General features: G+C 32.8%; 1 protein-coding gene across 1 annotated transcript; it reads left to right on the forward strand.

Annotated features, from left to right (window-relative positions):
- Positions 1 to 3,146: 3,146 nt before the first annotated feature.
- Positions 3,147 to 4,331, forward strand: LOC123212488. The gene has a single exon (XM_044631650.1). The coding sequence runs from the start codon at positions 3,211 to 3,213 to the stop codon at positions 4,150 to 4,152; it is 942 nt and encodes a 313-aa protein (XP_044487585.1). The 5' UTR covers positions 3,147 to 3,210; the 3' UTR covers positions 4,153 to 4,331.
- The last annotated feature ends 8,001 nt before the right edge of the window (positions 4,332 to 12,332 follow it).

Raw genomic sequence — 12,332 nt, forward strand, 5'->3', positions numbered from 1 at the left:
GATTTTGTAATTGCAAATATGGTGGTATGTACTAAACAGTTAACACACCACATGTATGAGTCGTGTGCTTGTCAATTCAATTTAGATAATCATGATGTCTTGTAAATTACATTTTATGCCTATGGTTGGATGGAGTACATGTACTTTAGTGTTGTCTTGGATGGCTTGGATTGCTTCCCATTTTTTCATGAAATGTCTATAAAAAAGATGACAAGTTTATACGTAGGTTATGCAAATTTTCTTATGCATATATCTCTTTTTCCTCTAGAAAGCTAATCCATTTTGAGAAGGCTTAAACAAGTTGGTGTTTTTTCTTGTGCACCTCTTCTCAAGTTCTTTTTGAGGTAAGAATTTTTTGTCTCTTTAATTATGTTGTTTGACTTGAGTCTCTTAGGAAAAGTAAGGTAGGGTTTACCTTTTGGGATGTTGGGTTGGTCATCGAGTAAAGTCTCTGGTAATTGAAAATTGTGTTCATCTAGTTTCTTCAAATGTCTTCTAAGAGTTTTAAGAGTAGTAATTTTCACTTTTGCATTGAGTTGAAAAACTCATTTTCTTAGGAGGCACCATGACAGTTTCATGAAAGGAGGAGGATTTCGAGCTAAGTCATATTGAAGCCTCCCACAGAAGTGAATTCTAAGGCCTAATCTAGCTAGGTTATACCTAGTAATGACTAGGTGGAAGAAAACATCCTTTCCATCGACCTTAATATAACTCTAACTGATGTAAAGGGTTGCTACCCTTTGATGGATAAGTAACACTTTCAAAGGTGGTTCGAAAATGTAGGGTGACCTTACCTCAACACTAGTTTGTGCAAGCAGTATTTGACTTGTTTGGAGTTGTTCCTTTCTAACTTCTCATAAATGCATATTAGTACATTCTAGCGTTGTATACCTCGTATTGCCTCTTTAGGGAAGGCAAGCCTATTGTAGAGTTTGCATAACTGTACATTTTAAAGAACCCCAAGGCACAATATTTATCTTCTTATCCAAACAAGTACTGAAAGATTTAAAAGAACACATCTATATTAAAGATAATATGGGCAATTCAAATAGTAAATATTTCCTTTTTCCTTAATCCAAAGATAAGTGGTTTTAGAAAGTTAGTAGGTCATCCAGTGGTATATTCATTTTTCTTTTAGCTTTCTTATGGTATATTCAAGAACTGTCTATATATAATCAATATATAATAGAGTCCCACATTTTTAACAACACAACATGCTTCAACTATGATCATGTGTTCGAAATGAAAAAAGCCTACTTGTTCTTTCAGTGAATACAGTTCCTTCACATGGTTATGATGGTTTTCGGGGACAACTCATATTTTTCAACGTTTTCAACATCTTTTTTGTGTACACTATAAAATGATGAATACTCTTCTCAACTTTCATTCATTTCTTTACATATTTTTCAATCAATAATGTCATTTCCTTACTATAAGGTCATCCAGATGGTTTCATCTTTCTTTATTGTGTCTCATGATCTTCAAAGACATGATTTATCTAATATCCAACTTCATACACAACCGTGCACTTCCTTATACACAGTCATACATGACAACCAATTTAACTTCATCCTTTTATCAAATGTATGGGCATGCACCTTTAACATGCACAACCATACATCATTCCATAAAGAAATTTCATATCTCATAATGGAAAGGACCAAAATACCCTTTCTCCACCTGTATGGGCATACACTCCTAGTATACACAATTGTAAAACATACTTCAACTATAATACATGTACAAATATTTAACAAATTTAGTAATAACTAAAATACCCTCGAGACGTATCTATGGGTGTAACATCGGTGTTGTCACGAGGCATGACAAATCCATTGTGCGAGTTTTATTTTTCACATGGAACAAGGAACAATCCCTTTGCCACAAGAGCTACTTACCAAACTCTCTTTAGGGGGATTTAGAGTACCGATACATGAGATATGGGACCTTATTTTGGTTGTCAGTAAGGGAACGAATCCCTTATGAGTGTTGCTAGGGCAACATTGTTAAGTCATTGGATAAGCACTTAGATTGTGTTTGTTAGACCAACTATCTAAGTCGTCACCTTTGGAGGCATATGATTTCCCCTAGCTGTTGGTTGCACTGATCCTTATAACAATATGATTGGGTGTTTGGTGCAGAGTTGTGATTGGGATTGCCTTTACCAATATGATGAGTAACAATCATGGTTCTAGTGGTTTTTCTTATGTGGGATGCCATTGGAAAATTTTCAAATATGCTTGAGGAGATAAGTACTAATCTTGGGGAATATAATAGTTTACGGTGGGTATTACTTCTAGCGCCAAATTGTTGTTGTGTTAGTTTACACCAACGAGAAGTATATTGCCTCTTATTGAAATTTGGTGCAAAAATATAATAGAGACGTAAAAGAAAGTAAAGAGTCAATTTTTAACATGGTTCGACTAAAAAAATCCAAAACTCTGCTTCCATGGTAATGTTATTAATTTGAGTAATGAGAGATTATAAGGTTGTAATACTAAAAATAGTAATTGAATGTTCTAAGATGTTTTTGTGTATCTATCTTTGTATGAGTGTGTTTGGCATGTCTATCCCCCTTTCATTGTTAAGAATTTACGTGGTGAAAGTTTAGAGTTAAATATGCAACTGTTTTATGAATTGCAAAAGTTAGTATCTTAATTAGTAGCACTATCATGATCTTGATGTGATAAAAGAGTAATTGCACTGTAATTATTAGTATCGAAGTTGGGGGAGTAAGTCCAAGATTATAGGAAATAGTTATTTAATGTTTGTTAAATTGTGAGAGTCACGACGAATTTGATCATTGTTTCTTATTTGTGTCTTCTATAAAAATTTGTCTTGTCTAAGACTTTTTCTTTGTAGACTAAAATAATATTTAACTATTAATTGCTAGTCACCCTTAAGGGTTGCACTTATGAATTTAACCAAGATCGAGTTTGACTGCATAAATCTTTTGTTCATAGTGTCTAGAAGAATAGGCAATTTTTGATAAGATGGGACAACCTTCTAATGTAGAATAGACAAACCACTTGATAAAAAAGAAAACAAAAAAGTTTCTGTTTCCTTTCTCTTTAATCCAAAGCTTCTCTAAACTATAAAGTAGTCCGAACAGCAAACAGTGCAAACTTTCCTTTTTCCAACTTCAATCCTGTTACATCTATTAAAATATACCTCTCAAGAAAATCAAGAAGAAAAAACTCCATCATTCACATGGGTTCTCCTTTCTTTCTAGGATTGGTAATTCTGTCAGTTGCATCGGTAAAAGCTGAAGCTGAAGGGATCAAATCAGTTCGTCTTCTTGATCTTGTCATCAGGGACTACACATTCAAGTCCTTAGACAACCACTTGAGGACGGGAACACTTCACAATGTACATTTACCGGCAAATCTCTCCGGCATCAAAGTGGACACAGTGAGATACAGATGCGGCAGTCTACGAAGATACGGCGCACATGTAAAGGAATTTCATATAGGGATTGGTGTAACTGTGCAGCCATGTTTGGAGAGAGTTATGGTAGTTAGGCAATACCTTGGCTATAACTGGTCTTCTATATATTATTCTAACTATGATCTATCCGGATATCAACTTGTGTCACCTGTTTTAGGCCTCCTAGCTTATAATGCTGGTACCAATATCGATTTCAATAACCGTTTTCAGCTTGGAATTCTTGCTAATCAAAAGCCTATCATCATAGACTTCAGAAATGTTACTGCAGCTAGAGTCTCCAATGTGTCGGGAATCAAACCATTGTGTGCTAACTTTCAAGGAGACGGGAAAGTGATACTCACAAACCAGGTATCACCCTTTGTTTGTGTTGCAACAAAGCACGGCCATTTTGGTTTGGTCACGGCTCGTCAGCCACCGCCAACACCACCGCCGCAACCAACCGAATATAGTAAGAAGAAGATTAGCCGATGGAAACTTGCAGTGGGGACTTCAGTTGGCTCTGCTGTGGGTGCATTTCTTCTGGGATTGCTCTTAGTGGCAATGTTTGTTAAGGTAAAGAAGAAGGCAAGAATGGAGGAGTTGGAGAGGCGGGCTTATGAAGAAGAGGCTCTGCAGGTTTCAATGGTTGGGCATATCAGAGCGCCGACAGCATCAGTTACAAGAACATTTCCAACAATTGAACATGAGTACATATCTTGCTCTTGATTTTTTTTTTTTTTTTGACTTATCTTATATATGATTATTCTTTTTGTAACATTAGTTGAGAAGAAAGAAATCAGGGACAACTCTGTTTCTTGATCTCTGATTATTCATATTTCTTATGTCTCAGGTTTGGATTTCTTTTTCTTTTTAGTTTCTTTGGTTACTGAATCCACTTTGAACAGAAACTGTGATTGAATTTTAAATTTTCATGATAATAACTAAATATTGTTTTACTCAATGAACAAACATTGGTGATATTCAGCTGAATAGTATGAAGTTGATGCTCAGTATAGTTTAATCTTACTAGAAAATTCTGTAACTTTGGACCATTGCAAAAATTGTTTAAGTAATATCTTCAGGGTTTAACATGTGTGAAAAAGGTTCAAACCTAGATTTTTTATCTGAAAGTTCAAGTTTTCTATCAATTTTGTAAACCTGTAGTTTTTGTGAGAGAGAAATGTTATTACTGATATTCTGGCAGTCTAGTTAAGTAGCTAGGCAATTGTGAAAAGAACAGCAGAAAACGAACAATTTGATTTATGATGTTTCTTAAAATAGAAGAATAAATAATTACTTTGTAATCATCAGTAATAGAGCACACCCATGGTCGAACACATTGACTTTCTGTCTACTTTCTTTTACTGCTTTCGTGGGTCTAAAATTATTTGTGGACCAAAGAACTAAACGTGCCCTTGTAACCCATCATTTTGTTTTGGCTAGGGAGATTAAAAATGAAGCCCTCGAATACAGCCTCCTACACGTCATCCTGGGGCCTCTGTAAAACCACCATTGAACCACAGATTACAAATATAATCCACTAACAACCACTTATAGCAATCATTCTTGTGGGGTTAAAACGTTTTACCCCTTAACATATGTTTAAGCAAGATTCGGGGGCTAAATTTATGAAACAGTTCAGTTTTAATTATACTTCTCGATGTTTCTCATAAATGGATACTATAAAGAGCAAAGTTATATGTGCTTATTTTTTATATACATATTAAATATATATTTATTTATATATTATATTTTTAAAATGAATATATATAGTTTTATTAAAAAACAATACTATGTGTACATAAATAGGTATATAATTGGATATTATTTTATCTTTAATTTAAAATTATTCAATTATATGATAGCTTATATCAAATGTATATCTATTTGTATATTCAAAGTGAATACACAAAGTTTTATCGTTTATTAAACTACATAGTAAATGTAGCAACTGCATACAAAAATGTTGTTTGGTCATTAAGATGGTGAATCCCTTCAGTAAGGGAAAGATTTGTTGGGTTAGGATTCCCTCTACATAGAGGATGACCCAAAGTTCACTTATTAAAAGTGAAACCCAAATAAGTTTTTTTTTTTTATTCACTTAGAGGAATGCTAAATTAGTAATCTTGATAACCAATTAAGAGATTAAAAAAATCCAAAAGTTTAGGGCATCAAGGCGATGACAAAATTAGTTTTTACAACAGCAAACAGAGAAGAAAAGTACAAATTTTTTTGGGCAAGAGTAATCTATCTAGGTTTGATCAATAGCCTCAATCAAGGTTAACCCATGATCTAATTGAGTTGAAATTTTAAGAGTATATTCAAGACTCATTGATCGTTAGATTGCCAAGAAATAGCATAGTTTGCAAATGTGATCAAATAACCCAATTGTAGATTTACGAGTATCCATGGGATCTATCATATCAGACTCTATATATCCAACTAACATTGACTCACCACTTCCAAATTGAGTCTCATATTAGAAGTGGCACGCAAATACCTCATGATCCACTTTACTGTATTCTAATGCTCTTTTCTCGAACAAGAAAGAAACCCACTGACAACACCAATAACATGTGTTATGTCTAGCGTTGTGTAAACCGTTGTATACATCAAACTTCCTATAGTTGGGGCATGTAGCACTCTAGCCATATCTTCCTTCTCATTATCAGTAGAAGAGCACTGTTTAGAACTTAGTTTAAAGTGTAGCAAGAGGTGTACTAACCACATTGGCATTTTTCATACTCAATCTTTCAAGAACCTTTTTGATATATTACTCTTGTGACATATACAACTTCTTCTTATTCCTCTATCAATCAATTCGAATGCCAAGAATCTTTTTTGTTGGCCTCAAGTATTTCATTGCAAATTACTCACTCAATTGCTTCTTCAATCTATCAATTCTAAAAGAATTTTTGCCAACGATTAATATGTCATCAACATAAAGCAATATTGATGTGAAACATCATTGGATTAGAGATGTACTCGAGAAGAAGTTACTAAGATTAGATAAAGTACACATCGATGACAACAATTCAGATATGATAATAAAAACTCTATCAAGGGAAAAGTTACAAAAATGTTGTTTGGTTGTTGGGATGGCGAATCCCTCCACATAGTTGAGAAGGGGGAGATTTGTTGGGTTAGGTTTTCCTCCATGTGAAGGGTGGCCCAAAGTTCATTTATTAAAAGTGAAACTCAAATAATTTTTTTTTTTTTACTCACTTGGAGGAAGGCTAAATCGGTAATCTTGATACCAATTAAAGAGATTAAAAACCCAAAAGTTTAGGACAGTAAAAAAGTGGTAGAATTAGTTTTTATGACAACAAACAAAGAAAAAAATTGCAAATTTTTTTATATAAGAGTAGTTCGTCCAGGTTTGATCAATAGCCTCAATCAAAGTTAATCCATGATTCAATTGAGTTGTTGATCAAACCTAAACAGACTACTCTAACCCAAAAAAATTTGCGTTTTTTTTTTCTATTTAATGTTGTAAAAACCAATTTTATCACTTTTTTACTGTTTTAAACTTCTGGGTTTTTAATCTATTTAATCGATCATCAATATTAACAATTTAGTCTTGCTCTAAGTGAGGGAAAAAAACTTATTTTAGTTTCATTTTTAATAAGTAAACTTTGAGTTATCTTTCATATTAAGGAAAACCAACGTAACTTTAAAGTAAGTATATATAATTTTATTGTTTATTAAATTAAATAGTAAACATAACAATCGGGCAGCACAGATGGGTATGGACCGAATCAAAATGGGTACAAGTAAAATGTATTAAAATGGATCAATCTAAATGGATGGTGAAAATGTGGATCCATATCCAACTCATACGGTTACAGAATCTACGGATGTACTCACGGACACAGATAGTCATATTATCTTAATAAGGATTTTTAATTTTTAGCAACCTAATCTTATATTTCCTTGTTAAAATTGGAGCTGACATTTAAATTTTACATACATAAAACGTTCGCGTAACTTTTGAATCATCCAAAGTTCCAGACAGAATTTTTCCACAAACTCATTATCATCACATTCCAGCAAACCACATCCTTCTCTCGCAACTTATCAAACAACTCCCTTGCAGCAACAATTTGTCCTGTGTTTCGCATAACATGTCACCATGGTTGTGGAAGAAACCAAAATCTTTTCAGGCACAGCATAATACGTTATGTGGTAGTTCCCAGCCCAAAGGAATTTGTTTTTTAGGTTTATCCCTGCCTAAGTCCAAGTCCTCCAGACCAGCGACTTGATGCTGTTCTGTTGGTTTTTTTTTTTTTTTCTCTCCTCTCTATGTTACTGCTCCAAGCGGTTTATAAAGAGGCAGTTATTGTGTAATACGGATCACCTGAAAATCTGAATTCAAAGAAGCAAGAAGCAAGAAGCAACAGATAATTTATAACAAATCAACAATAGCAATGGCGGGATGTGGGAGGTTGTTGTAAATTCTGCAAGTTACAGTTTTAATTTTATTTTGTTCAATTTCGCTTCTATAAATAGCTATAGTGACTTAATTTATATCCAACCGATATGCCATTTGATTAGAGTGAATGTATACAGAAATTTTGCTTTGTATGACATGCCGTTTTCTTTTGTTTTATAAAACCGACATGTCATACTCTTCTTCAATGTTTTCCCAGACAACCGACAAGTACTTAAATGCAAACGAAATGTTGTTTACGTCTCTGTCTTCTGAAAAAAAAAAGAAAGAGAAAAATTATGAAATGAAATTCCCATTTTCATGTGTCAAACTCAGAACCATCAAGTATAGTGTTTTGGGTCAGTCATTCAGACTAGTTGTGTTTTTATATTATTTTTTGTAAGATCCCAAAACAAATCTCACATCAATAAAATATGGAAGAGATGTTAGATATGAATATGCATATCAAAAAATTTCACTTTGATAAAGCATAATAGATGTTACGCATGAATGTGCATCTCACATTAATTGAGGATGTTAAGATGAGACTAGTTAAATAGCTTGTGAGTTTTTTAAACTGTTAAGACATGTTTTAGTTTGTAAAACCCAAAAATAAACCATGCAACCAGGGATTTGCATGCTACATTTTCTGTGAGACTTATATTTTTATATGGTTTTTTGCAGAATCATAACCAAATATTTGTTTTGAAAACTAGTTTTTCCAAAATGGAACCTGGGACCAAAAAACCACTACGCTAATCATCAAACAAGAAGGAAATAAACCAACCTAATGGCTAATTGAACTAGAAAGGAATCATCAGCTGAAGTGCCTGCCATCAGCAAAATGCCATGGTCCACCAATTGCCAAAATGGTGATCAGAACTCTTTCCAGGTGACAGCTCTTCAAGAGCATTCCTACTAAGTCCACTCATCAGAATGATCTGAAACAGTGCAACAGAAATCTTATTACTCTAACTCACAGACCATAGAAACAGTTGTGAATATTACAGTACAGCAAAACACCGATAATAAGAAGTTTTATATAATTAAAATCATGCATCCATAATTGCACAAGAAAGAAAAAGTACAATCAAGGGAATTCAACTTGTATCAATAGCTTAATTGAATAAGGGGTGGTGGAAAGTAACTTCGAATGCAAGGCAGTCTTCCTTTATATCCAAAACAAAAAAAATATGAGATGACAGTAAAACAATTTCGACATAGATGGAAAGTATAATGCACAAGTATATTGCTAATCATATTATCTTTCATTATCGGCCTGATTTTCAAATATCTGAGGTTCCGGTTAGAAGTGATTCTTTTAAAGAAAACCCTTCTAAAATAGATGGAGAAATTCACACCCCATCTTCTTCAGGATTGCGAAGGAGATTTAAGTGAATCTATAGTTATAATCAATGGGATTTGCCCTAGCTTCTGAGTAGTACTCTGTTTTTCCCACAGTTGTTTCATTTGCCTTTGTTATTAATTCAATTAGCAAGCCAACCTCAAATGTTGGGGACAGAAGTCATACACTATTGAAGCTGATAATTCAGAACCTGTTAAACTAGATGATGTGGCGCAAGCCCACATTGAAAGGCACAGGCACTTGATACTTTCATTAAGTTTTTCAGTTGTTACTTTTATCTTGAATAACTAAAGCATGGAATTATATTGCAACAATGACTTTTGTGGATTTGCCCTCCAGTGTACTCATACATATTCTTGTATACGCAAAGTTTAGGTGCTTAACTACTTTTGGTGCTTTCAATACTTAATGGGGGTTCTATTAATTTTTACCGTCCACCGGTGAATGTTAATTGATTCCGTTAATTTTAACCGTTCACCGGTGGATGTTTGGGTTTTCAATACTTAATGGGTATCAATTGGAAAATGCAACATACTTTGGGTGGGAATAAGTTCTTTGGCCAATCATAAAATATCCCCCTAGATAATTCAATGTCCTTGCTCAAGCCATCCATTGAACCTTACTTTGCCCAGCCATTTTTCAGGAATTGGCCAATTTATCCTTCATCTTCTGCTTAACTAAAAGCCTATAATCGTGGACAAGTTGGGATCCCCATACCCTGCCGTCAAATAATTGATATTGCAGTAGACAGCTACTGCATTACCAATAATTCCCTGGCGATTCTTATTTCACAATGAATTTGAAGCATCAAAGGTTGCAAAAAGCCAAGTACTTGCTCATCTCACATGAAAATCTAAATTAATAAAGGGGGAGAGGGGAACAACACTTTCACTTGCTAGATATGATTGATTTTATTGGTTTAGTGTGAGAAAAGGGGAAGTTAAAAGTTTGTCATAATCAAGCTACCAAAAATGGAAGCAGCAATCAACATCAAAGTTGATAGAAAAATTTTAACTCATCAAGTTGTTTACGATATTGACGATAAGAAAGTTGTAAATTTGAGAAAATCAGAATCATATCAAATAGTGAAATGGCAGACACAGGATAGAAAGGAAAAAATGGTGAATATATGTGAATAAAATAAAGAAGCTTATTACCAATCAATTCTTTTATGTAGCTGATAACATGAATAAACAAGAAAAGCTTCAAACTTTTATGAATAAAATAAACAAGAAGGAGCTAACCATTTCTCACCAGAAGAAACAAATCCAAGTCCAAGAAACCAAAAACCAAGCCCACATCAACCTCAAGCAACTAAAGTGGAGCAACTGGGCACACTCGACCAAGAAAAAAGAAGTTGAATGGTTAATGAAAAGATGATAGTCGAGGGGGTATATGAGAAAAATGGAAATTTGGGGATTGTTGTGGCCATCATTAAGTCAAAAGTATGGTACATTTTCAAGGATTAGTTGGTTCAAATTGCACCTACTTAGGTGAAGAAATCTTGTGTTATTCTATAATACAAATTAAACTTCCAAGATTTAATTAGGAACCAAGTTTTTAGTCCAAAATACACGCACGCCTCCGACAATATTCGCAAACGAGTCAAAATTTACTGCATTTGAATTCATAAATATACGTATCCAACATCTAAGTATCTAATTTTACCATCTTATTAAGATTTTCTACACAATTCTCACATCAAGCTTATAATGATATTCCATAATAATTTGGGCCAAAGCACTTATTCCCATCCAAGGTTTGTTGCATTTACAAATTGTTATTTGTTAAGTATTAAAAACTCAAACTATTACTTATAAACTGCTAAAATTAATAACAATAGTTAATTTTATAAGTAAAACTGTCATTTAGTCAATAACATATAAAAAATAATAAAACATTATCTATTTCTTTCTTAGGTTTAGAAAACTAATAATTTTTTCATAAAATTAAACTTTGAAATGTTACATTTTCCCCCTAATGTTTCTTTCTTTTCTCCCTCCACCTTTTTGGTGCAATCTGCAGCCAAGCACTCTCTCCATCCCCTTTTTCGACACCGTCTTCAAACAAAAACAACGTCTTCATCTATGGATGAAGGCGATTGATCTTTGTCTGGAGACAATACCAAGAAAGGGGAAGAAAAAGTGAGGGAGAGAGAAGCCAACCGAAGAGGGCACCAGAAAAGGGAGGGAGAAAACAAAAAAACCCTAGGAGGAAAATGTAACATTTCAAAGAATCCCGAAGAAATTATTAGTTTTTTAAATCTATAGAAGAAATGGATAAAATTTATTTTTAATATATTACTAGTTAAATGATGATTTTACCCTTAGAACTAATTAATTTTGTTAATTTTAACCGTTTATAAATAAAAGTTTGGGTTTTCAACACTTAATAGGCATTAGACTAGGGTTACAAAGGTTTGGTTAAATTTTTCATTTTTTATTTTTCTTAAATTCTATGTTTGCTTGCAAACAATTGAATATTTTTATTTTTTAGTAATTTTACAAGTATGGTTAAAATATTTTAGTATTTACTCTAATTCTTTTGTTTATCCAGTGATGAAATATTTAATAATAAAATTATATGTACATATTTTTTATATACAATTCAAATATATAAAAAATATGTAATTATATAATTGAATGAATTTAAGTTAAAATAAAGTAATATCCAATAATATAATGACACATCATTAATATACGAAAATTATATATTAAAAATATATACACATAACATTACTAAATATATAAGCCTAGGTTGTTCGTGTGTTATTAACCCTATTTATTATGATAAAATTAAAAATAAACAATCTATTAACTTACCATGGGATGGCAACAATCCTACCTTAGGGTGCAAATTTTTTTTTAGGAATTATATTCTTTTTATTATAATTCTTCATGTTGCAAATTTAGTAGCCCTCCATAGTTCAAATGCAAAGGTATTTGAAGCACTTTTGTATTGGATAGTTTGTATTTTATATGAACTATTATTGTCAAACCTCCATGATCCTTCATGCTTTCATTTTTCTTAAAATATAACAAATTTACAAATTTTGACTAGATTTCCCAAAATTTTGACCATGTACAATAAAACTATATGTGTAAATTTTTA

Source organism: Mangifera indica, chromosome 3 (assembly GCF_011075055.1).
Source record: "Mangifera indica cultivar Alphonso chromosome 3, CATAS_Mindica_2.1, whole genome shotgun sequence".
Lineage (NCBI taxonomy): Eukaryota > Viridiplantae > Streptophyta > Magnoliopsida > Sapindales > Anacardiaceae > Mangifera > Mangifera indica.

Bases quoted from the DNA above. Each gene is read 5' to 3' on its own strand.
- LOC123212488 (XM_044631650.1), top strand. From the start codon at position 3,211: ATGGGTTCTCCTTTCTTTCTAGGATTGGTAATTCTGTCAGTTGCATCG.